The sequence below is a fragment of the Myotis myotis genome, unplaced genomic scaffold (assembly GCF_014108235.1).
Source record: "Myotis myotis isolate mMyoMyo1 unplaced genomic scaffold, mMyoMyo1.p scaffold_m19_p_5, whole genome shotgun sequence".
In the NCBI taxonomy this organism is placed as follows: domain Eukaryota; kingdom Metazoa; phylum Chordata; class Mammalia; order Chiroptera; family Vespertilionidae; genus Myotis; species Myotis myotis.
The window spans coordinates 95389554-95412899 of NW_023416357.1; the positions used below are offsets into that span (position 1 = coordinate 95389554).

At 41.5% G+C, this 23346-nt stretch overlaps 1 protein-coding gene across 1 annotated transcript in view; it reads left to right on the forward strand.

Annotated features, from left to right (window-relative positions):
• GRIN2A (glutamate ionotropic receptor NMDA type subunit 2A) overlaps nucleotides 1-23346 on the forward strand; it is a 176728-nt gene that overhangs the window by 33546 nt on the left and 119836 nt on the right. Inside the window, exon 4 of the mRNA XM_036310006.1 lies at nucleotides 22008-22122. Coding sequence (XP_036165899.1) covers nucleotides 22008-22122 — 115 coding nt within the window. The remainder of the gene's footprint in view (nucleotides 1-22007; nucleotides 22123-23346) is intronic.

The following is a 23346-nucleotide window of genomic DNA, read 5'->3' on the forward strand; positions in this document are numbered from 1 at the left end:
CCATTTGTGAAAATGATGATTTGGCAGTTTTGATTCCTGGCTCTACTTCAACCAGAAGAAATTAGTCTCTGATTTTATATTAATATTGGAAGTGTGTCATCTTTTGAGCAAGAATGGTTTTCTACCCCTCGTGAAAGCCTGGATTCTCAGGAGCCTCTGTTCTACATTGTTTTCTCACACTTGATTCCAGTGCCCTCGCCTAATGGAGTTATGGAATCTTTTCCTTCCTTTCTTTTTTCTTTTGAAAATCAGCAACAAGTAGAAAGAACTCCTGTGGATGAAGTACATTATTCTTCCCAAAGGCGAGATGGGAAAAACGTTTTCCCAAACTTCAAGCCCACACAATAGGACCTGCCTTCTACATTTTAAGCAGCTTGAAAGCCTTTGAGGACCGAGTTGGAGAATGCAAAATGTGACCTCCCAGTTAAAGGCAAAAGCTAAGAAAAGGGACCGCGTACATCAAATAGCTCCTACCAACGGGCGCTTTTATGAGTGAAGTGCAAATGAAGCGTACAATAGGCTTCATTCCAGGACACAAGACCCAATTTCTGAAACATGTGAACACTGTTGAAATTGATTGTGTTAGCAGTTTAAGTGCAGAGCCGTTGAGGTATGAAATGGGATAACTTATGTTACACACCCAGCACTTCGCTTAACATATGTTGGACTCCCAATTTAATATTATTATTAATCATTCATATATAGAAGGGAGATGTAAGAAACTTATTTCAATTACTTCTTTGACAAGAAATACAAGATTGTGGAACTCATTGTAACGAATGCCTGTAAATCTTTACAAAGGTCCCTGGGATGGAATTTTATTCTGAAAACATTCTGAAAATTCTGGATTCTGATTGAAGAGAGAAGAATCTGCCAGTGTCTAATGTATGTCTGGGTGACACAAGGGTCATCTTCAGAGTTTAAAGGTTTGCCATCTGGAAATAGGAGTAGAATTAGTCTCCTTTGTTGCAATGGAGAACTAGAGCCCGTGGGTTGGCGTTGCTGGGAAATAATTCGGACTCAGTAGAAGGAGTCTTTGCTAAGCACTTAGAGCTCTCAATGAAGCGGCTCTCTTCACTCAGATACTGGACACCTCGCATCAGATGGGCAGCTATCTGTCAGGAAGGGGTTCTGCAGTGTGTGGTGAGGGTCAAGTGTGATAGGAGGTAGTTCTGTCAATTTAGATGAATAACCTTAAAGCCCTCTATGTGGAGACCGTTCAGGTCTATTGATTTCTCTGTCTTAGAATATTACCATTCACATTTGCTGACTAGCACAGCTGTTACTGCCCATTAGATGCGGGATTCCACACCGTTTGTTCCTTGGCCCAGATCCCTCCTCCTTTAATTGTGCCCATTAATAACATGATAACTAATGATTATTTTTCAGTTACTCTGTTCCAGGCTCTTCACAAAGGGCTTTGTGTGCATTGCTCTTTTAATAGTCACAGCAGCCCTAGGAGATGAGGAGTTTTTATTGAGGCATAATAATGCGGTTATGATGTTGTACCTGTTCTGAGGTACAACGATGATTTGATATTTGTATATTCTGTGAAATGATCGCCACAATAAGTCTAGTTAGCATCTAGACACATTTTTTTTTCTTGTGATGAGAATTTTTAGGATTTACTCTTTTAGCAACTTTCCCATTTACATCAGCATATTATAAACTATAGTTAACATGCTGTCCATGACACCCTATAACTTATTTTATAACTAAAAATGTGTACCTTTTCACCACATTCGCCCATTTCACTCACCCCTCCACCCCCCCTGCCTCAGGGAACAACCAATCTGTTCTCAGTATCTATGAGCTTGGTGATTTTTTTGTTGCTGTTATTATTTTTTTAAATATATTTTATTGATTTTTTACAGAGAGGAAGGGAGAGGGATAGAGAATTAGAAACATTGATGAGAGAGAAACATCGATCAGCTGCCTCCTGCACGCCCCCTACTGGGGATGTGCCAGCAACCAAGGTACATGCCCTTGACCAGAATTGAACCTGGGACCCTTCAGTCCGAAGGCCCACGCTCTATCCACTGAGCCAAACCGGTTAGGGGTTTGTTGCTGTTATTGGTTTTATTTTGTTTTTAGATTCCACATGTAAGTGAGGTCATACAGTATTTGTCTTTCTCTGTCTGACTTATTTCACTTAGCATGATACTCTCAAGGTCTATCCATGTTGTTCCAAATAGAAGGATTTTCTCCTTTTCTGTGGCTGAAAAATATGTGTGTGTCTTTTTTATTTTTTACTTATTTTATTTTATTTTCTTTTTTATTCTTTATTGATTAAGGTATTACATATGTGTTCTTATCCTCCCAGTGGCCCCTCACCCTGCAGTTCGTACCCTCACCCCCCGCTAGTGTCTGTGTCCATTGGTTAGGCCTATATGCTTGCATATAAGTCCTTTGGTTGATCTCTCCCTCTTCCCCCAACCCTCCCCTGCCTTCCCTCTGAGGTTTGATGGTTTGATCGATGCTTCTCTGTCTCTGGATCTGTTTTTGTTCATCAGTTTATCTTGTTCATTATATTCCACAAATGAGTGAGATCATGTGATATTTTTTCTTTTCTTTGTTTTCTTTATTGATTAAGGTATTACATATGTGTCCTTATCCCCCCATTGCTCTCCCCACCCCCCCACTCATGACCTCACCACATATGAGCCTAACCAATGGACACAGACAACAGGGGGGTGAGGGCCATTTGTATGTCTTCTTTGACAAAAGGTCTATTCAAGTCCTTTGCCCATTTGAGTTGTAAGTTTCTTACATATTTTGGATATTAGCCCCTTTATCTGATACATGGTTTTCAAAGATTTTTCTCCCATTCCAACGGTTGTTGCTTTATGTTGTTAAACCACTTATATTGCCATGCATGTTTAATATAGTCTCACTTGTTAATTTTGCTTTTCTTTCTTGTATTTATGGTGTCAGGCTCACCTTTCTGCCAGAGATATTGTAGAAATGATTCTTAGATAAAAGGATACTCTGGGATCCCTGAAAAATCTAATCTCTCAATTTAAGCCACTTTTTATATAATTTGAATCAACTCAGTTTCTATTCAGCCATCTACTTACTTTCTTCATTACTTTTTTTTAAATTGATTTTTTACAGAGAGGAAGGGAGAGGGATAGAGATTTAGAAACATCAATGAGAAAGAAACATCGATCAGCTGCCTCCTGCACACCTCCTACTGGGGATGTACCCGCAACCAAGGTACATGCCCTTGACCGGAATCGAACCTGGGACCCTTCAGTCCGCAGGCTCATGCTCTATCCACTGAGCCAAACCGGTCAGGGCTTCATTATTTTTTTAAAAACCAAGTTTTATTGTGTTAAATACATATAACGTAAAATTTGGCATTTAACCATTTAAAGCTGTATAACTTGGTGGCAGTATGTTCACAATGGATAATCATCACCACTCTCTAGTTTCATGACTTTTCTATAACTCCAAACAATTACATGTCCCCAAAATGAAAAACAGGTATGCAAGCAAAAACTTATATGGGGATATTCATAGCAGCATCACTCACAATAACTAAAAGGTATAAAAAACACAATGTCCATCACCAGATATGTGGATACATTTATATGGTCCATCCATGCAATGGAATATTATTCAGACATAAAGGAATAAAATATTGATACATGCCCAACGTAGATGAACCCTGAAACCATTACACTAAGTGAAAGAAGCCAGGCACAAACCCCCACATATTGTATGATTCCATTTATATGAAATATGTTCATTGCTTTCTGTCATATCTGTAAACCCTCTGTGACATTTGTCACATAGTACTTTTTATTTACTGATTTACTTTTTTAGAGATATAAAATTCCACCATAGTTTCTTCCTAGCAATGATATCTATGAAATAATGGGTTTATTGTACTAGCTCCATTTTTCAAATATACATTAAATTAAACAAATTTAATTCTAAAGATAAAGTCAACCCATGCACCATTCCAATGCATCTATCTGTGCACCACCTGAAGTATGCTGTTGACATTTGGGAAAGCAGTCTTTTGGTTCCTCTTGGCAATCAATTATTATTTTTTTAAATATATTTTTATTGATTTCAGAGAGGAAGGGAGAGGGAGAGAGAGGTAGACACATCAATGATGAGAGAGAATCATTGATCGACTGCCTCCTGCACACCCCCTACTGGGGGTCAAGCTTGAAACCTGGGCATGTGCCTTTGACTAGAATCAAACCTGGGACCCTTCAGTCCGCAGGCCGATGCTCTATCCACTGAGCCAAACCAGCTAGGGCTCAATTCCTTCTTTAATATGTTGCACACAGTTCCTAGATATAAGTTATCCAATATGGCAGCCACTAGCCATATGTGGCTATTTCAATTTAAATTATTTAAAATAAAATGAAATTGAAAATTCAGTTCCTCAGCCACACTCTCCACATTTCAAGGGCTCAGTAGCCACAGGTGATGGGCGGCTCTCCTATTGGGCATCGCAAAGATGGGCTGCCATGTCAGGTATCAGATGCATTACATTTCCATCCTTGGGGAAAGGGCTATTGGGCAGCGCTGGCTGGAACTGGCTTCCATTCTTCCTGTTGCGCTGGGAAGTGTCGCATTTCCCAGGTCCTGTGTCAGGTCAGCCTCTCCCTCGCAGCCTCACTTCCCATCACTTGCTCCTGGCTGACCATTCATCTCCCCGCCAGCTCGGAAACTGACCTACTTTCCCAATGTCGCCATGGAGGGCGTGGAGCCAGACCACAGCATGGGCCCTGCTCTCGCTGCTCCCCTTCCTGCTTGCTGCTGACCAGCGCTGGGCTCGCTCCATCTTGTCACTCTCGCTCCCATCCCACTGACGAGGATCGCCTCCCACATGGCCCTCTCCAGCTTTCCCGAAGGGCCCTGCTCAGCTTCAAACTCCATTTTGTTTTGTTATGTAAGTGTGAGAAGACACCAGCCCTCCCTTCCCCACACTTCTCTCTCCAGTCTCTTGTCCCTCCTTCTCTGCCTTCCCCAGGCTTTTCCTTCTCCTTAACGTTGCTTCCTTCTTTATTTCTTTCTACTCTTTTCCTTCTTACTTTTCTTACAGTTATTTCCCTGTCATTGTAAAAACAACTATTTTTTAAATTGATTTCAGAAAGAGGGAGAGAGAGAAACATCAATGTGTGAGAGAGAGACATCCATCGGTTGCCTCCCACATGTGTCCTGACCAGGGATCAAACCCACCACCTATCCATGCACGGGATGACACGCCAACCAACTCAGCCACACTGGCCAGGGCTAAAATGAACTGTTTAAAGCTATTTGGAGCCCTAGCTGGTTTGGCTCAGTGGATAGAGCGTCGGTCTGTGGACTCAAGGGTCCCAGGTTCGATTCTGGTCAAGGGCATATGCCCAGGTTGCGGGCTTGATCCCTAGTAGAGGGCGTGCAGAAGGCAGCCAATCAATGATTCTCTCTCATCATTGAAGTTTTTATCTCTCTCTTCCTCTCCCTTCCTCTCTGAAATCAATAAAAATATATATTTTTAAAAAGCTATTTGAAAAACAAGTAGGAAGAGGAGCTAAAGAAAATCAAAACCTATATTCTTTCTATCATTTATACAAAGAAAAAACCCAAACCTTCCTTGATCTCTCAGTTCTTCTTTGCTTGTTAGGAGGTAAACACAGCATTTTCTTCCCCACCAAGAAAGTGGCTAGCAATTATGGGCAACTATATGACTCTCAGGGCAGGGAGTGGGGCTGCAAAGCTGAGTCTTTGGGGACGCATTTCCACCCCAGAAGTCTGTGGCAGGACGTGAAACATTGTTACTGCTGGATGTACATAGGATGCCAGGTTTCACTGTGAGACTGGGCAGCATCCAGGCTGCTGCTTTGGCCAGGATGTATTTATTCTGTCCTGATGGTCCTGAGGTGCCGTCCAGCACACCAGGGCAGTGTCCACGCTGCCGAGGACTCCAGCTCTGGCCAGATGAAAACCTGCTCCTGTGCATTTAGCAAATGGTCACTGATCACCTGCCATATGCTGGATGCGGTGCTCAGGGTGCGGGCCATGTGGCAACAACTCAGACATGGTCCCTGTTCTCCCAGAGTTTACCCTCTAGCAAAGGAAATGGTGTGTGTGTGTGAGAGAGAGAGAGACAGAGAGAGAGAGAGGGAGAGATGGGGCTTCTGAGGAGGGAGTGAGACCTTTGGGAAGAGGAACTCTGTGCTTAGTTTTGGAAAGTCTGAATGTGTGACTATTTAGGGCAGAAAAGTATTTTACATTAATTAAGATATTTGTGATTTTAAGCAATAGAAAACCATTTCTCATTAACTTAAGCAAAAGCTAAAGAATTTCTTCGTCCGTTCAACTGGAAAGGTTGGGGGTGTGCCTGTTCTCTGACACATCTAGATCCAGCCTCAAATGGTATCTTCAGTTCTCTCTCCCTCTCTCTCTCTTTCTCCCTCCTATGTTCCTCTCCATTATGGCTCATTGTCCCCACCTCACACCATGAGATAGGAAAGCGTCATCTAAAATAGGTGTGAATTCACTGACTTTTATCATTGTATCTTCTTAGGTCAAGAGAGATAGTTATCTACTTTAGCTGCAAGAGAATGTTCTCAGAGAAGAAATCTGATTGGATGAGACTGAGTCATGTGCCCACCCCTGAAGGAATCACTGTAGCCAGAGGCATTCCTATTGGCCAGGAAAGGGAGGATCTATTACCAGGAAATGAAAACAGTCAGAAATAACAGTGATTACTGCTTTCCCAGTGGAAAAAAAGTGTAGGAGCAAAAGCCAGGAAGTGGGATATCATAAGGCTTTAGCAGGAGACCATGAAATGCTTGGGTTTGCTCCAAAGCAGGATACATAAAGAACAGTTGTGGGAAGTAAGGGTGGAAGTTAAAATTGGCTAAGGAGCATGGATTTTTATCTCTGGACAATAGGGAGTCATTTAAGGCTTTGGAGCAGAATTCTATATAATCAGCATTAAAGATTTAAGATCCTTTACCTGGCAGGTGGGTTTATTAATATGAAGGATGATATATAAGGGATCTGGAGACTAGATACGATATAATAGTCCAGGTAGGAACAAAGTGAATATTACTTAAGTTATTTTGGCAGTAAGTGACATAAATGAACTCTGATTAGCTTAATTTAAACAAAAGGAGGTAGTGGAGAGGGAACGATAGAAAATATATTGGGACTATCAGAGGATCTTTAAAAATCAAAGGAGAAGTTGAGCAGCCAAGATTTGGAAAGATCAGAAGGCGAGGCACCATTCATTGGTGGGGGAAAGTTACTATCTATCGCCTGGGTCCAGATCCCAAAACTTGTGGTCTCTGTCTCACCCATCAAGTTTCAAAATTCCAGGAGAGAGAATCTGATGGACCCAGCTTGGAACAGGTGCACCCCTCCCCCACCAGATCTGTTTTTTATGGCGGGGGGTGGGGGGGTGGGTGGGGGCAATGGTGGGAAGCCTAGATGTTCAGGTGTATGTAGTGGGGAGGGCTTTTCCTAAGAAGAGGGCTTTTTGTATGTCAGTAAGCCACCCTACAAGGGATGCAATCATAGAAGAAAGCCTGCATTTTTGTTAGAGGAAGAAACACAGATATTCTTAAGTTTGAATAGAAATCAGATTTCAAAGAAGTGACCAGTAGGTTTGTTTTATTTCATTTAGAGTAGTGTTTTTAAATGACTTTGAATGAATGCCTCTAGCTGGTGTTTTTCCCACTGTCTGTAATCTTGCACCTGGCCTGTTTCACTCATGGATGTTACCTTCTCTGTCTGGGAAAGCATGAGAGTTTTTTATTCCGCCTGAGAACTCAACTTGGTGCGATCCTTAAGGTAGAAATGGAGTAACGGAAAACTAACCAGTTTTCTGATGGATTAGGTCCTCCTGCTAATGATCCTTTAGCATCAGGGGCTTTAGTTGCAAATATATTTTCATTTATTGTAATTATTTATATGTTTGTAATTATTTCCTGATGATAACTGTTTCCCCTTAAATTCTAAATGACTTTGGGGAAAGGACCACAACTACTCAATTAATATTTGTTTGAATTGATGTGTTGGTTAAGAAATGGACTTGAAGCCTTTTTGTAGATGTGCTTTTGAGATGTTGCTTAGTGGACCAAACTCTTAATTTATGGTTCTGGTTTTAGCATTGAGTGTTCCATGTCTCAAGAAACCCTCCAGTTCCAGGACAACCAGGATAATTGTTCACACTACTTATGGATCTCAATCAAAAAATGTATTGTTACAGGCCCTCATCTAACTCTTAGCACTACCACCATGAAACTATGTGGTTGCTACGCACTGAATGTTTGTGCCCCTCCCCCCCAATTTACATATTGAAAATATAATCTCCAATGTGATGTTATTTGGAGATGGGGCCTTTGGACGGTAATTAGGGTTAGATGAGGTTAGGAGGATGGGGCCCCTATGTTGGGATTAGTGCCCTTATAAGAAGAGGAAGAGACATGAGATCTATCTCTTTAACCATGTGAGCTCACAACAGTAAGAGACTGTTTGTAAACCAGGAAGTGATCTCTCACCAGAACTCAAATCTGCCAGGGCTCGATCTTGGACTTCAGCCTCTAGAACTGTGAAAGAGAAATACTTGTTGTTTAAGCCACCCAGTCTATGGTAGTTGGTAGCAGCCAGTAGGGACAATCGTTTATGCCCACTGACACAGGAGTGAGCCGAATCTCAGAGAACTTGGGTGATTGGTATAGTGCCAATAATAATGGATTTAAAACTCAACTTCAACTTGTCTATCTCTAAATCTGCTCTTCTCTCTACTCTGTTCCCAGAGTTCAAAGTACTAGGTTAGGAACTCTTGTCCTCAAGGAGTTTATAATCTAGCAAAAGTGATAAAGTTGTGCAGGCTATGAATAATACAAGTCTAGGAGTCTCCCTTTGCATCATATTCACCAAAGGTTTGTGTTTTATATTCACAACTCTGGCAGTATCTGGTTGTATTTGGCAGGGTCCTCCACAGAAACAGAGCTAATAAGATATATAGATATAGATATAGATTAGATATAGATATAGATAAAGAGATTTATTATGAAGGATTGGCTCACATGATTATAGGGGATGAGAAGTCCCACAGTCTGACATCTTCAAGCTGGAGATGTAGATCTAGTCCAAACCTGAAGGCCTGAGAACCAGGGCCAGTGGTGTAAGTCCCAGTCCAAGTCCAAAAGCCGAGAACCAGGAGCAGTGATGTCAAGGCCAGGAGCAAATGGACATCTGAGCTCAAGCAGAGAAAACAAATTCATTTTTTCTCTGCCTTCTGTTCTATTTGGATCCTCAAGGGATCAGATGGTGCTCACCCACATTGATTAGAATTATCTTCTTTTTTTTAAAAAAAATCCTCACTCGATTTTTAATTGATTTTAGAGAGAGAGGAAGGGGGAGAGAGAAAGAGAAACATCAATGTGAGAGCAAAACATCGATCAGTTGCCTCCCATACTCACCCTGATAGGGAATCAACCCACAACTAGGTATATGCCCTGACCAGGAATAAACCCGCACCTTTTGGTTATGGGACGATGCCCCTGCCAACTGAGCCGCCTGACCAGGGTGAGTTATCTTCTTTACTCACTCTACCAATTCAAACACTAATCTCTTCCACACACTCTCACTGACACACCCAGAAATAACATAAAATTCACCACCACAAAGGTCTTCATAAAAAGGTGCTTTTAAAAATTCTCTCCAACTGGATGGGACAATACATGAACAATGAAGGTGTATTCTAAGAGAGGAACATACCACATACGATGCAGAGGCTGAGAATTGGGAGAGAACATATCTGATTTGGAGGAATTGGGTAAGACTTAGTGGGCAGGCTTTGAAATGATCATGAGGGGCGGCCAATAAACATGATGTAGAGCAGGGGTGGGGAACCTTTTTTCTCCAAGCGCCATTTGGATAGTTACAACATCATTTGCCGGCCATACAGAATTATCAACTTAAAACTTAGCCTGCCTTATTTGGTCACACATGTAATTAACTCACTCCTAATGCCTTTGCAAGGCCAGATAAATGATTTCTGGGGCCTTCATTCCCCACCCCTGATGAAGAGGATGGAAAGGAATTATATCTACAGAACATAATGTACGCAAAGACACGTGGCCCGGCTTATCATCCTCACTCAGTCCTGTGTTTGGTGTTAAGTGGGCAAAACGTAGTCCTGAGGTGAAGATTAACGAACTGCGTTTCAAATTGAGTCAATAAATGTTGAGCATGCTGTGCCTGACAGCATGGTGTTAGAGAAATATGAATGACTAAAGCCAAGATCCGATCTTTGCTTCTAGTGAGACCAAATGTGTGGATGGGAAATCCTTAGAACAGTAGGGGATGACGTATTGCTAAGGACTATAACATGAGGTATGGATTAAAAGGTAAGATTATCAGGAAACGCCATGTGGCAGAAATGGAGCTTAAAATTAGACTTGCCAAAAAAAAAAAAAAAAAAAAGGATTAGGTTTAGATTGAACATAATGAGGAGGGAAGGCATTCTCAGGGAGAGGAACAGCATATACCAGGAGTCGGGGTAGGACCAAATATTGGGAGGGAGAACAGGAGATAGGATCAAATATTGCAGAGCTGGAAGGAAACAAAGAATATGTAGTGCCATGCCCATAGTTTTCAGAGAAGGTTAACTGAGGTGCAGAGAAGCCAAATAGCTGGCACAGCTTAATTCAAAGTCTTTGAATCCATTTTGGTTCAGATAGTCAATCGACCTCTTACTCCAGCAAGGATTAATGTTGTTTTTAAGTGACACAAAACCCCAAACATAAAAGTGGCTTAAACAAGATAGGCATTGAGTTCTCTTTCCTGCAAAAGAAGTTCAAAGGTGGCCCAGCGCTTGTGTGGTGCTCCATGGTGTCAGGGACCCCGGCTGCTTCTGCCTTGTGACTCTGCCACCTCAGTTGGTGGCTTTGCCTAACAGTGACTGAGATGTGGCTGTTTGGGCTACAGCACTCACGTCTGTGCCTCGCAGCCAGCAGGAAGGAGGAAGGAACAGAGAAGGGCCCATTTCCTCCCCATGAGATACTTCCTGTAAGTTACACATGTCCTATCTTCTCTCTTCTATTGGACAGAACATAGTCACATGGTCATGCCTCGCTCCAAGGAAGGCTGGGAAATGTAAAGTTTATGATAAAAGGCTATGTGCCAGCTAAATATGGGGGTTTCTATTCCTAAAGCAGAAGAGAGAGAGAGGATATTGATGGACAGACAAGTGTCTGACACCCTCTGTAGCCTTTGGCAGCAACCTAAAAGCCTCTGAGCCTTTGTTCTTTCTCTGTAAAATGGGAAAGTCCACACTTAGGGTGAGAAAGTTCATGAACATATGGAAAATATCTGGTACAACACTTAGCAGGTCTTAGGTGCCAAATACATTTTAGTCCCTTTCTTTAAGAAGTTGCTATTAGTCACATATACAGGGAGGTGGGACAAGATCTTAGGTCTCCTTATTTGAAGACCAGAATCCCTCCTGTGCATCAGCATGAAGGGCAAGTTTCTTAATTGTTTTCTAGCTTATTTGTTTAAATAGCTGATACAAGCAGTAGATTTTTCCCAAATAGTAACTTAAAGGAAGGGCAATATATTAAAGATTCAAACAGAGGTGGAAATCCTAGAAGCCTAGTGCCTTCACCCCAACATCTCCTCTGTCTTTGAGTTACCTCATCAGATCCCCAGTGATCCATGGAACACAGACTGACATCCACTGGATGAAGGGATAAAATAGGACTCATTGGCAGAGGGCAAGAGAACATGACAAAGAACGGAGACTTTTTATCCCTTCAGTGAACATGCATTGAACATCTCTGCTTCACCAGGCACTGTTCCAGGTTCTGGAATGTTGATACAACCGAGAACAAAATAGACAATTGCCCTGTTCTCATGGAGCCTATATTCCAGGGTGGGATGCCCAGAAATGCTTGGACAAAATCTCACCTTGAATTGACCCATATCATCTCATTCTATAAACTACTGGGGGGTAGGGAGGCAACATTTATGCACAACTGCCTGTTTGCGATCCCAATTAATATGGAAGCATAGACGCAGGTGAGCTCACAGAAACTGCTTTTCACATTACCTCATTTTTTTTGGCTCTCTTGGAATAGATGCTCATTACAAGGATGGTTCCATTGATCTCAGTTCCAAACGATTAGAGGAGGCAGGTGTTAGAGGTGAATGGTGATATATTTGGAGCTATTTTGAGAGTGTTACAAAATACTATCCAGAACTTCAAGATTGTCCAGATCCCCAACCAGGTTCCTGAAAGAACCACACACATAAGGAACGAGAGGAGAGTGAGGTTCTGAGAACCACTTTAGTAATGGACACTCAGGCTTCCAATAACTCCTGATGTGGTAGAGTTAGGACATGCATCTTAGACCCTACTCTATATGTCCTGCTCCCCATGTAAACCTTTGGCCACATGATTCAGGTGTGCTGTCTTCTGGGGAAGGGCCTGAGAGGGGAAAGGGTCATATTTACAGAGTAAGCTTTGTCCTAACTTACTACAGGTTTCAGACGTAGAAGTTGCATTACAAAAGACAGCATGTGGAACATGTCCCCAAAAGTCACCTTTGTCTGAGGTGTGCTCACCGAATAGAGACGAGAAACCAGGAGAGGTGCAGGGCAGGCTGGCACCCTTGCGCCATAGCCTGGTCTGGGGGTACTGAGGGCTCTGAGCTCTCAGATTAGCTCCTCCTCTTTCCTTGGAGGCGGTGGCCTACGGGGCTCATTGTCTCCCTTGGGGGACTGTAATCAGCAGCCACAACAATCCTCCAACAACTAAAAGAAAGTCTTTAATCTCAAATTTTAGGAGGAGAAAAGATAAGTATGTAAAACCATGGCAACTGCTACCATCATTTGTTATGTGACAAACACTTTGCCGGCCACATTATATACCTTCTCATTAAATGCCATCTAATTTATCCCTATAACTACACAATGATGTAGCTATTATAACCTCACTTTTACAGAAGAGGAAACGGATGCCCTGAGAACTTACACTTGCCTGAGATTGAAAGCCACAGAGCTGAAGTATAACCCAGGCTCTCAGATTCCAAAGCCAACATCTTGCAGAATTGCCTGTCTGAAGTTGCTGCACAGGAAATAAGCATTGGATGAGCAATTTCCTGGAGGCCTCTGTCTGCTCATTCATTTAGTCAACAAATACTTTTCAGAGCTTCTTGCAAGATACACATTCTCTAAGGTGTTTTAGAATTGCAGCGATCAAACAAGGATCCCTGCCTTATGGATCATACCATCTCCTGTTCTAATTATTTTAAAAAAATTCAGTACTGCTCAGCCAGGACAATTAACATTATTTTGTTTTCCTTGTCCACAGTAAGGTTGGAGTTGAAAGAATAAATACTCCCCTCTTTTTTAAAGCCCAGTTCTTTCTTTTCCTTTATGATGTAGTTCCTGGGTCTGTTTTGAATGACGCTGGGCTAGAAAATGCAGGTCTGTGTGTTCAAGTTATTACATTTCTATCCTGACATTTAAGTCTCAGCTCTGTGGTCATGCCTTCAATAATTGTTCAGAAGAAATGGGAAACCACCAAGGAGTATAAGAAACTGAGCCCTGGGCAAAAAAGAAAGTGCATTCGTTCAGAACTTGCTGAAAAGAAATGTGCAAGGGTGTGTCCGGGGAAGGGGCAGTGCAGGAGTTGGGAACTGAAAGGTGATAGCTCCATGACTCTGTTCTAAAGAGAGGGGAGGGTTCATGTCCATAAGGGAATGCAGATGCAAGGGTGCTAAGTGAGACAGCAAAGGCGAGGGGATTTCAAATTGACAAGAGAAAACTGGGAAGAGCAAAACCACGGGAAAAAAATGATAGTGTCTTGAGAACTTAAAAGAGGTTAAGAAACCAGTGACTCTTTTGAAAAAAAAAAACACACAAAAAACACACATGTAAATTAAATGACAAACGAAAAATGGTGACACCCAAAGCACTTCAAAGAGGTATTTAAGGGATAGTGTGATTTGGGAAAAGGCCCTGGGGAATGTGGCAAATGGCAAAGCAGATGGAAAATTAACCCAAAATTGAGAAACACTAAATGGGTTATGGTGGCATTTATGAAACAGTAAGAGAATTAAAGTCTGAAGGGAAATGGCGAATAATAAATATGTCTAGAGAACATTCCAAATAATAAGATTTTGGAAGTTAAAGGAGACTTACCACTGTAAGGCAAAAGAGAGAAAATAGAAATCTGGAGGAATGAGACATTTTAAGTAAAGCTGAAGGAGCTGATGGGGCCCACATGCAGTTGGCTATTGATGAAAGGACAGAGGGACCCTGGACATGAGTGTACTGAATGGCAGTGGTAAGCGTGGTTTTAGAAAAATCAGCTTGCATTTGGGGTGGAGTGTTCGAAAACATGGCAAGGTAAAAAAACAGTAAAAAAAATGCACTGAAAATTTAAATGTTAGCTGCTATTTATTAGGCAACAGCTGCGTACTAGGCAGTGTGCTGAGCATTTTATGTGCACTATCGCTAATCCCACTCCAAACCTGGGAGGTAGGTATGTATTATATTAAGCCACATGAAATGTCATGGCTAGTTCATATGGTTTAACCCGATGTGTTTTTACAAAGAAGGAAATGGAAGCTAGGAGGATGTTAAATACACTGTCCAAAATGACGTATCTGGGCAGTGGTGGAGCCGGTTTGTCATCCACGATGTAGACATAGCAGTTTGTTCTTTCATCCATCCTGAGTATGTTCATTCAGCACCAGCTATGTGCCAGACACTCTACAGCACTAAACAGGGCAGAGGCAGTGGCTGCCTGCATGATGCATACTGTCTATTGGTTTCATAAGAACCACACTCACCAAAGACAGTCTAGAGCAGCTGTCCAATAGACAGTTCCCAAGAGCCAGAAGTCATCTTACATTTTCTGGCAGCACTTTAAACAAGTAAAACTAATTTTAGTAATAGATTTTATTGTACTCAATAGGTCTAAACTATTTGACATGAAATCAATATCAAATTACTCATGAACTCTTTTACACAATTTTTTAATACAAAGTCTTCCAAGTCTAGTGTGTATCGTGCCCTTATGGCACATCTCTATTCAGACTAACAATGTTTTCAAGTGTTCAGTAATTGGTGGCTACCAAATTAGACAGTGCAGTTCTAGACAGAACATGACATTCTGGCCCAATTTTTGGTAGTCATAATTATACAGGAAAAATGGCCTACCTGTTTCTCAGTGTTTTTTCTGATCCCCACACACAACATCATAGGGCACGAATTGCAAGCAAGTAATGTTTCCTTCACTTGTACTTTAGCTTCATATCCCTAAGACTAGACACCAAAAGAAACTTGTATGTAAGTCATATACAGGGTGGGCAAAAGTAGGTATGCAAGCCACAGAGTTTATTCTTGTATTATTAGTTATTAATTATCTTATTTTCCATACAAACAACTGTAAACCTACTTTTGCCTGAACCTGTAGGTTTGCACACTTTTTGGTTTAGTGTTGGGTATATCACTCACAATAAAACACAACTTGACACTTTACCATCAATGGGTGATGATGACATAGAAGCGGACCCTCTGCAAACCATCAGAGCCCCCCCCCCTTACATTTTCCCAGCTTTCTTTCATGTATTTATTGCTCCCGATAGAAATTTTAAAAGTGAAATTTGAAGCTTAGCAGCAGCCAGAATTTCTCATATTTTATCTGGTCACTAAATATTTATTATCAATTTTTGAGAAGTAAACAAACCAGTGATAAAACTTTATTGTTTAATACAAGTGCCCAGCAGGTGTTAATGGGAACTAAGCAATGGGGTGTGCAATGATATTTCCCTAGTAAAGAATTTTGCTCTGGAACAAGTTTAAATGGGAAGAAAGCCCAAGGAAATATGGATTGTCCTTCCTAGAAATTGGATGGGGGAATTGAAGGTAATAGGTACTTGCTCCCTGCCAACTTTATAATGAAGTTACCATTCAGCAAAAATCTGTGTTAGAGTTGTTGTTTTTTTCCTCCCGAGGGACTGAAGATCCTAATAAAAAAGAAAGAGAAGGAAGAAGACAATATTAACACTGAGTATATGGACTCATTGATCCAGAATATTGAATTTTAAAGGAACAGAGGAAAATCTGAAGCATGAGACTTTCCATATAATCCAGTGGTTCTCAACCTTGGCTGCACATTAGAATCACCTGGGAATCCTTTTAAAATCCTGATTTCTGGGCCTCATCCTCCGGACATTCTGTTTCTCTGTTACTAATGTTGTGGCCCCTACCCCATAACAAAGAAACAGAATTTCCGGAGGATGAGGCCCAGAAATCAGGATTTTAAAAAGACTCCCAGGTGATTCTAATGTGCAGCCAAGGCTGAGAACCACTGAATAATCATTCCCATAAAATCTGAAGAAGAGTGATTGCATCTAAATAATCACCCTGCTAATTCCATCTAATTGCACTACAAATGGGAGAAAAGGGAATGAGTGGAGGAAACAGAGATGGGGAATTAAAGAAGAAGTAAATTCAACTGGGTACCTGGGTATCAACAGCACATGCTGGCTCCTTGATAAAAGTGGTGACTGTGGCCTTTAGTTCATACAACATAGCCCTGTGAATGACTCTCTCCAAGACACATGTCTAGGTCAAACCAGAAACATTTGTTCTCTGGTCTGCCTTTTCCAAACAGATAACATATAGAGTATTTCCAAACCTCTTGATAATCAAAAAGTTTTCCAGTTTAACCCAAATATAGGGCATTAGGTAGATGCAACCTGAACTCTATTTATCTCAAAGTGTTGGATAACAACACCTGGCTTGGAGCTCATTGGATTCAATTAAAATAAAAATAAAATTCAGTGAATTAGCTGGCCTAACTATGAGTTTGGGAGCAGCTACAAAGTGGCTTGGTAACAGATTTTCTCTAGCCCAGGTAAGGGACACTGGTGGTCTTCCTCTGAATCTTTATGTTGAAATCCCATGAACAGAGTTCCATCCTGTTTCATGGTTCTGTGGCCTTTGAAAGGACACTGGTGGTCTTTGAATATTTATGCTGAAATTCCATGAACAGAGTTCTGTCCTGTTTCCTGGTTCTATGCCTTGGACTTGGCAGTTTTCTCCATGCAGTGCATCTCCTTTCCCTCCCCTTGCCGTTCACCTGGCCAGCCCTTGCTCTTCTTTCTGACACAACCCAAGCATCTGCCTCTCTGTTTCCTCATTTCAGCCCGGCCTCCACAATAGAATCGGCCATCTATTCCTCATGTGCTTCACCAGCCTACTTAGTACATATCTCTAATTTTATACTTATTGCTCTTTTTAAACTTGATTTTAGACAGAAGGAGAGAGAGAGAGAAAGTGTGTGTGTGTGTGTGTGTGTGTGTGTGTGTGTGTGTGTGTGTGAGAGTGAGAGAGAGAGAGAGGTAAGAGAGAGACATCAATCAGCTGCTTTCTGCACACGGTCCAACCATGTGCATTTTGGTCCACATACCAAAATCTAGGTATGTGCCCTGCCTGACCAGGAATTGAGCCCACCACATTTTGGTGCATAGGATGATGCTCCAACCAACTGAGCCACATGGGCTACACTTCCTGTTCTTTATTGCAGTTATCTGTTGCAGATATATAGGGTGTTCCTAAAAATGTGTACACACTTTGAATGATTATAAAGTTAGTGTTTATTAACATACAGTTCATTTTCAAAATTTAAAGGAATCTACAGAAATGAATAATTTTTTTTGTCAACACCTGTTTTTAAAACCATGGCCATTCTGGTTCAGGCACTGCTGATAACACAAAGCAATGGAATCACAAATGTCAAGAATCATTGCATTTGGTATTTATGTGCCCTTAGTTTGTCAACTGCTTCCAGTTTTATAATGTAAACTTTATGTTGTATGTATCCCCATAAAAAAGTCTAGTGGATAAATTTCCTTTGTTCAAAACTTCGTCTGGCTTCACCCATTATTTCAAATCAGTTGAACTTAAAAGGAATGAAATTAAGTGAGTTATCAGCTTTGAATAATTATAAAGGCAGTGTTTGTACTTCAACTGAGTTTCAAACTTCCAGTAGCATTTTATGATGAACTAGAAGCCTGGTGCATGAATTCGTGCAAGAGTGGGGTCTCGCCGGGGGGAGGAGCCGGCTCCTGGGAGGACTCCAGGGCGTGTCCTGCCCATCTCGCTCCCAACAGCATCAAGCTAACCTACTGGTTGGAACGTCTGCCCCCTGGTGGTCAGTGCACATCATAGCAACTGGTTGACCAGTCAACTGTCTGCCCCCTGGTGGTCAGTGCATGTCATAGCCAGTGGTTGAGCAGCCTTAGCATATCATTAGCTTATTACGCTTTGATTGTCTGAATGGATGACCGGACACTTAGCATAGTAGGCTTTTATTATATAGGATTTCCTTTGTTCAAAGCTTAGTCTGGCTGAAAAGAAAGAAACATTAATTGAGCTATCAGCTGTTAAAGTGTGTATACATGTTTTTGGGACACTCTGTATATTTGCTTATTTTTGGACTATTTTCTTAGCATGGTTTTTGGTAATGGGGTGTGATAAATAGTAAGTATTCAAAATGTCTGTTAGATGGGTGGATGAATGTATTGAGGGATTGATGGTCATGGATGGGTGAATGGATGGATGGCACTTCTGGTGAATATCTATCAACACACTCTACCACCAAACATTCATTTCGCTCATTGGTGTGCCAGAAAATGTGATAGAGCCAAAAATAACCATGGGGAACAAAACCAAAATAGTTAACTTGGAAATAGCTTAATTTAGACCCCAGTTAGTACTTTGAAAGCTGGCTGATAATGAGGAACTTGACCAAATTCCCAATCCATGCAAATTGTCTTCTCAAGGGTCTCAGAAAGGGAGTGTGAAGTGGAACACTCCTTAAATGTGCTGCCTGGACCGCATCCATTCAGTTCATCAAATACAGCCAGGAAGCAGCAAAGGATAAAACGACGACAACAACAAAAACCCAGGTCTGATTATCGAGATAATGAATGTTTTTTTTAACCGTAAACAAAAATGTTGAGGTTGTCTTTAAATGCAAAGAAGCATTTTTACTTCTGCTTCTATTGGCAACACATCTGAGTGCATCATACCTCCCCTTAAAACCTTTCATGAATCCCCACAGCCTTCTGAACAAAATCCAAACCCTCAGGGTGTCATCCAAGGTCCCTTATGATCTGGCTTCAGAGATTCTCTCCAGACAAATCCCACTGCCCGTCAGCCTTCCTAAGCTAGTCTCTACTTCCTCTCGCATATGTCACTCCCTGTGTTGATTTTTCTTTACTTAAGATTATTCCCCTGCTCAGAATTCTTTTATCCTGACTTTCCTCAATCCCTTCACTCCTCATGATTCCCCAAGAATCCTTCCCTAAATCCCTGAGGTTGAGTTAGGGGTCATTCTCCATGTTCTCACATCTTCTCACACTACTGTCCATCACTACACAAGTGACATTCTAGTGCGATTATTGTTTATGTATTTGTGTCACTGAATTATAAGAATGTAGGTAAGAGGGCAGACGGGCACTGTGTTTTTTATTTCTTATCTATAGGACTCACCATAAGGCCTGACACATAGTAGACATTCAGTAAATAGTTGTTGAATCAATAAATGTTCTTACTGGAAAATGATCTGAGATGCCTCAAATGTACCAAATAAAATAGTGATTACTCTGCTGCTGCTTCTAAAATAGCAGTGCTTCATACTAAAAACAGTATTTTTGTTAAAAATGGAAAGTATTTGCATAACTTTGGAGACTACAAAGATACACAAAGAAAATAAAAAGTACCTATAAAATTTCCATGCACAAACAAGCCCTATCTTTATCCTCTTTTCTGCTTGATTAACGTTAAATACTGCGCATTTTTCCATGCCATTAACTTATCTTTAAAAACATGATTTTTTCTTTTTATTTATTTAAAATTTGTCCTTATTGTTGAAAGTATTACAGATGTTCACCCTTTTTTCCTGATCTCCTACACCCCCCCCCCCCCCCCCCCCCCCCCCCCCCCCGCCCTGCCCCATGACCCTTCTAGTGCATTGAATGGATATACAGTCCTTGTATATCCCAGTTCTTTGACTTTGCCCAGTTCCTTCATCTTGCCATTGGAGAACTGATTCTCCCCCGCCACACACAACACAGCCAGATCTTCCTCAGCAGGACGGCCTAGGGCAGACAGTTAGGTCGATGTGTCTTTTTGGAATTTTTCTGTGGTCTAGTATTCCTCTTTAATATTTTACGACTTTATCTACTTTTAGTGTCAAAAGAATATAGACCAAGAGAATGCTATGACTTTGAGATACTGTGCCTGTCTAGGAAGTCTTTGAATGCTTCAATCCAACATACTTTATTCATTGAGTGTCTGCTTAGTGGCGTGTTTTTGTGGAAGTCTTTGCCAACATCACGTTTTTCTCAAGTTGCAAGAAAATGTGCACCTTTGGGGACTCCCAACCCAAAGGCTGGGAGAGGAGCCCTGCCTTGTCTCCCCACCTGAGTCAACCTTACTGCAGGCGAGGTGGCTTTGAGGAGTGGTGGCGATAAGAGTGTTGTAAGACAGACAGATGCCACCTGCAATGAAAATACCTATGCCAAAAGCTGACTGCAGAGGTATTATATAAGAAAGATACTGAGGCGTTGTCCTTAATAACCTATTTCCCTTGCCCTCACATCTAATCCATCACCGAATACCTCCACTTGGTCCTATTGGTTGCTGCTCCTACTCTCCCTTCTCTTTCTTCAGGGCCACAACAGGACCAAAGCCAACATCATATCTAACGTGGCTAATAAGTACACAGTAACCAAGCCCTCTACATGCACTCTGGTCCCTTCAAATCCATTCTGTACACAGCCTTCGAGTCATGTTATACAAGCAAAGTCTGATTATATTACCTTCCTAATTAAAACTTTCATTGTCTTCCATTATTTTAAAACCAGATGGAACGCCTTAACATGGCCTGAAAAGCTTTGCATTGTTTGCATCATCTCAGTCACCCCACATCCTGCATTTTCCTGTCTCTCTCAGCTTCATCCTCACAGGTTTACATTCAGTCCCTCGTACGCACTACCACAGGGCTCTTGCACACGATGTTCCCTTTGCCTGGAACATGCTTACATCTTTTCCAGTTAATGCTGACTCATCCTTCAGGGCCAGCTGCTCTTCCTTACAGAAGTCTTGTCTGATGACTTGTTTCACTTTCACCTAGCACGCCCACCTTGCCATTGTAACGCTGACATAGATCTGTAATTACTCAATTAATGCCTACACTTTCCCTTAGACCAGTGGTCGGCAAACTCATTAGTCAACAGAGCCAAATATCAACAGTACAACGATTGAAATTTCTTTTGAAAGCCAAATTTCTTAAACTTAAACTATATACGTAGGTACATTGTTATTAACTTAATTAGGGTACTCCTAAGGCTGAGGAAGAGCCACACTCAAGGGGCCAAAGAGCTGCATGTGGCTCGCGAGCCGCAGTTTGCCGACCACAGCCTTAGACTATCAGCTTCATGAGGAGAGTGATCATGTCTGTTTCCTTATTTATTCCCAGCCAACTAGCTAACTCCTGGCACGTAGCAAATGTTTAATAAATATTAGTTGAATGAATAATGAATGGAGGGGAAATTATGTCTTTGAAGTTGTGGGTCATGTGGTTTATGAGTTTCCTTTAGGGAAGCTTGTTAAAACACGATAGAACATGCTTTTGGATCCTTTTTTAAGGTCATTTGAACAAGGTATATGGATCTGGCAGGACAGAAAGACAACATTCATGTGATAATTACAGTCAGTCACTAAAGCCTGTACAGGAGTGGGCATTCTGAGAATGAGTATAGGCTCATGGAAGAGCGCCTGGTCAGGGGGCAGTGCCGGCATGCGTACTAATCCTTCCACACATGGAGGCTGCTTGAGATGGGGATGGCGTCGTGAGTGTACGCTTTTTCACTGTTACCCTGATGGTGGCATCCACTCATTGGTCTCACACCTGTCTTCTTCTTCCCTTAAAAACATTCTTTCTCTCTTCCTCTTTCTAGATTTATGGTCAATGTGACATGGGACGGCAAAGACCTGTCCTTCACTGAGGAGGGCTACCAGGTGCACCCCAGGCTGGTGGTGATTGTGCTGAACAAGGACCGAGAGTGGGAAAAGGTGAGTGTCCTGTGTGCTGAACGCAGGGGAGGGAAGAGAGCCTGGGAAACCAAGGGCTCGAATTACTTCTTTTCCCAAATCCCTTCCCATTGAGCTGCTCCAGGTCCCATCCCAAGCAGCTGCCTTTGGAACAAGGCAGCCAAATATTGTAAGATGCAGTGTTTGCTTCCTCCGGCTGCACTGTTAATGGTGTGCTGCTCTCTCTGTGGGGTCTCAGCCCTCAGGAGCAAGGGTCCTTGAAGGACTTAGGATAATTTCAAGGCGGCGAGATTTTGTTCACATCATTGCAGTAGCAGATGTTGACTCTATAGCAGTGATCACACCAGTTTGCCTAAACCTCATAATTGTGTTTCATGTTGACACATTTAAGCATCTGGATGAAACCCCTATATTTTCATTTACTTAGTCTTTTATTTTAAATCAACTAATTTCCAAAATTTAAGTGTGCCGCGTCTATAAAGCATAGGTTGAAAAGGAAGGTTATATTGTTTGTAAAGCACATTTTCTAGTACATATATATTAACTATAAAAAATCACTGTGTAGAGAAACAATCATCTCACATACCGTCTAAATCACGTCCTGAGCCAGAGAGGGGGGACCTCACAGGGATTTACAGTTGATGTCATGCATACAATGACAGTATCTGTCCCGGTTGCACTCTCTCCTTCCCCCTAATTGAACTCTCAAATTAGTCACCACAATATCATATGAAGAATGAAATAAAAGAGACTGAAAGGAAGCCTATATTGTTATCTCGTCTTTTTTGACAAGCAATGCATGACCCCAAATTACTTCAGCAGCTTTATCTCCAATTTGCTCATCAGATGGAGACCTGAGAGACTCTAGGGGAGCAGGACGATACCGAGTGTAGTGTGGGTACCATACTATAGTTAACAAGGTCAGAAGAAAATACTGTACAACCATAGCATTGACTTTGGCGGGGTGGGGTAGGGGTTAAGGACAGATTCCCAGAAGGAAATGATGAAACTTTGGAAAACTTTGACGACTACATAGGGCAGCTACAAAACACACATTCCTTGCTAGTGCACTTGGAAAATTCACCAACTAGACCAATCCTACATAAGACAAGTTTAAATATATTTTAAAAGATTGAAATAATCCAGAATGCATTTTTTGACCACCACAGCATTAAAATAAAAATTAATAACAAAAATATATCTAGAAAATCAATAGATTTTTGGAAATTAAGGAACACTCTTCTA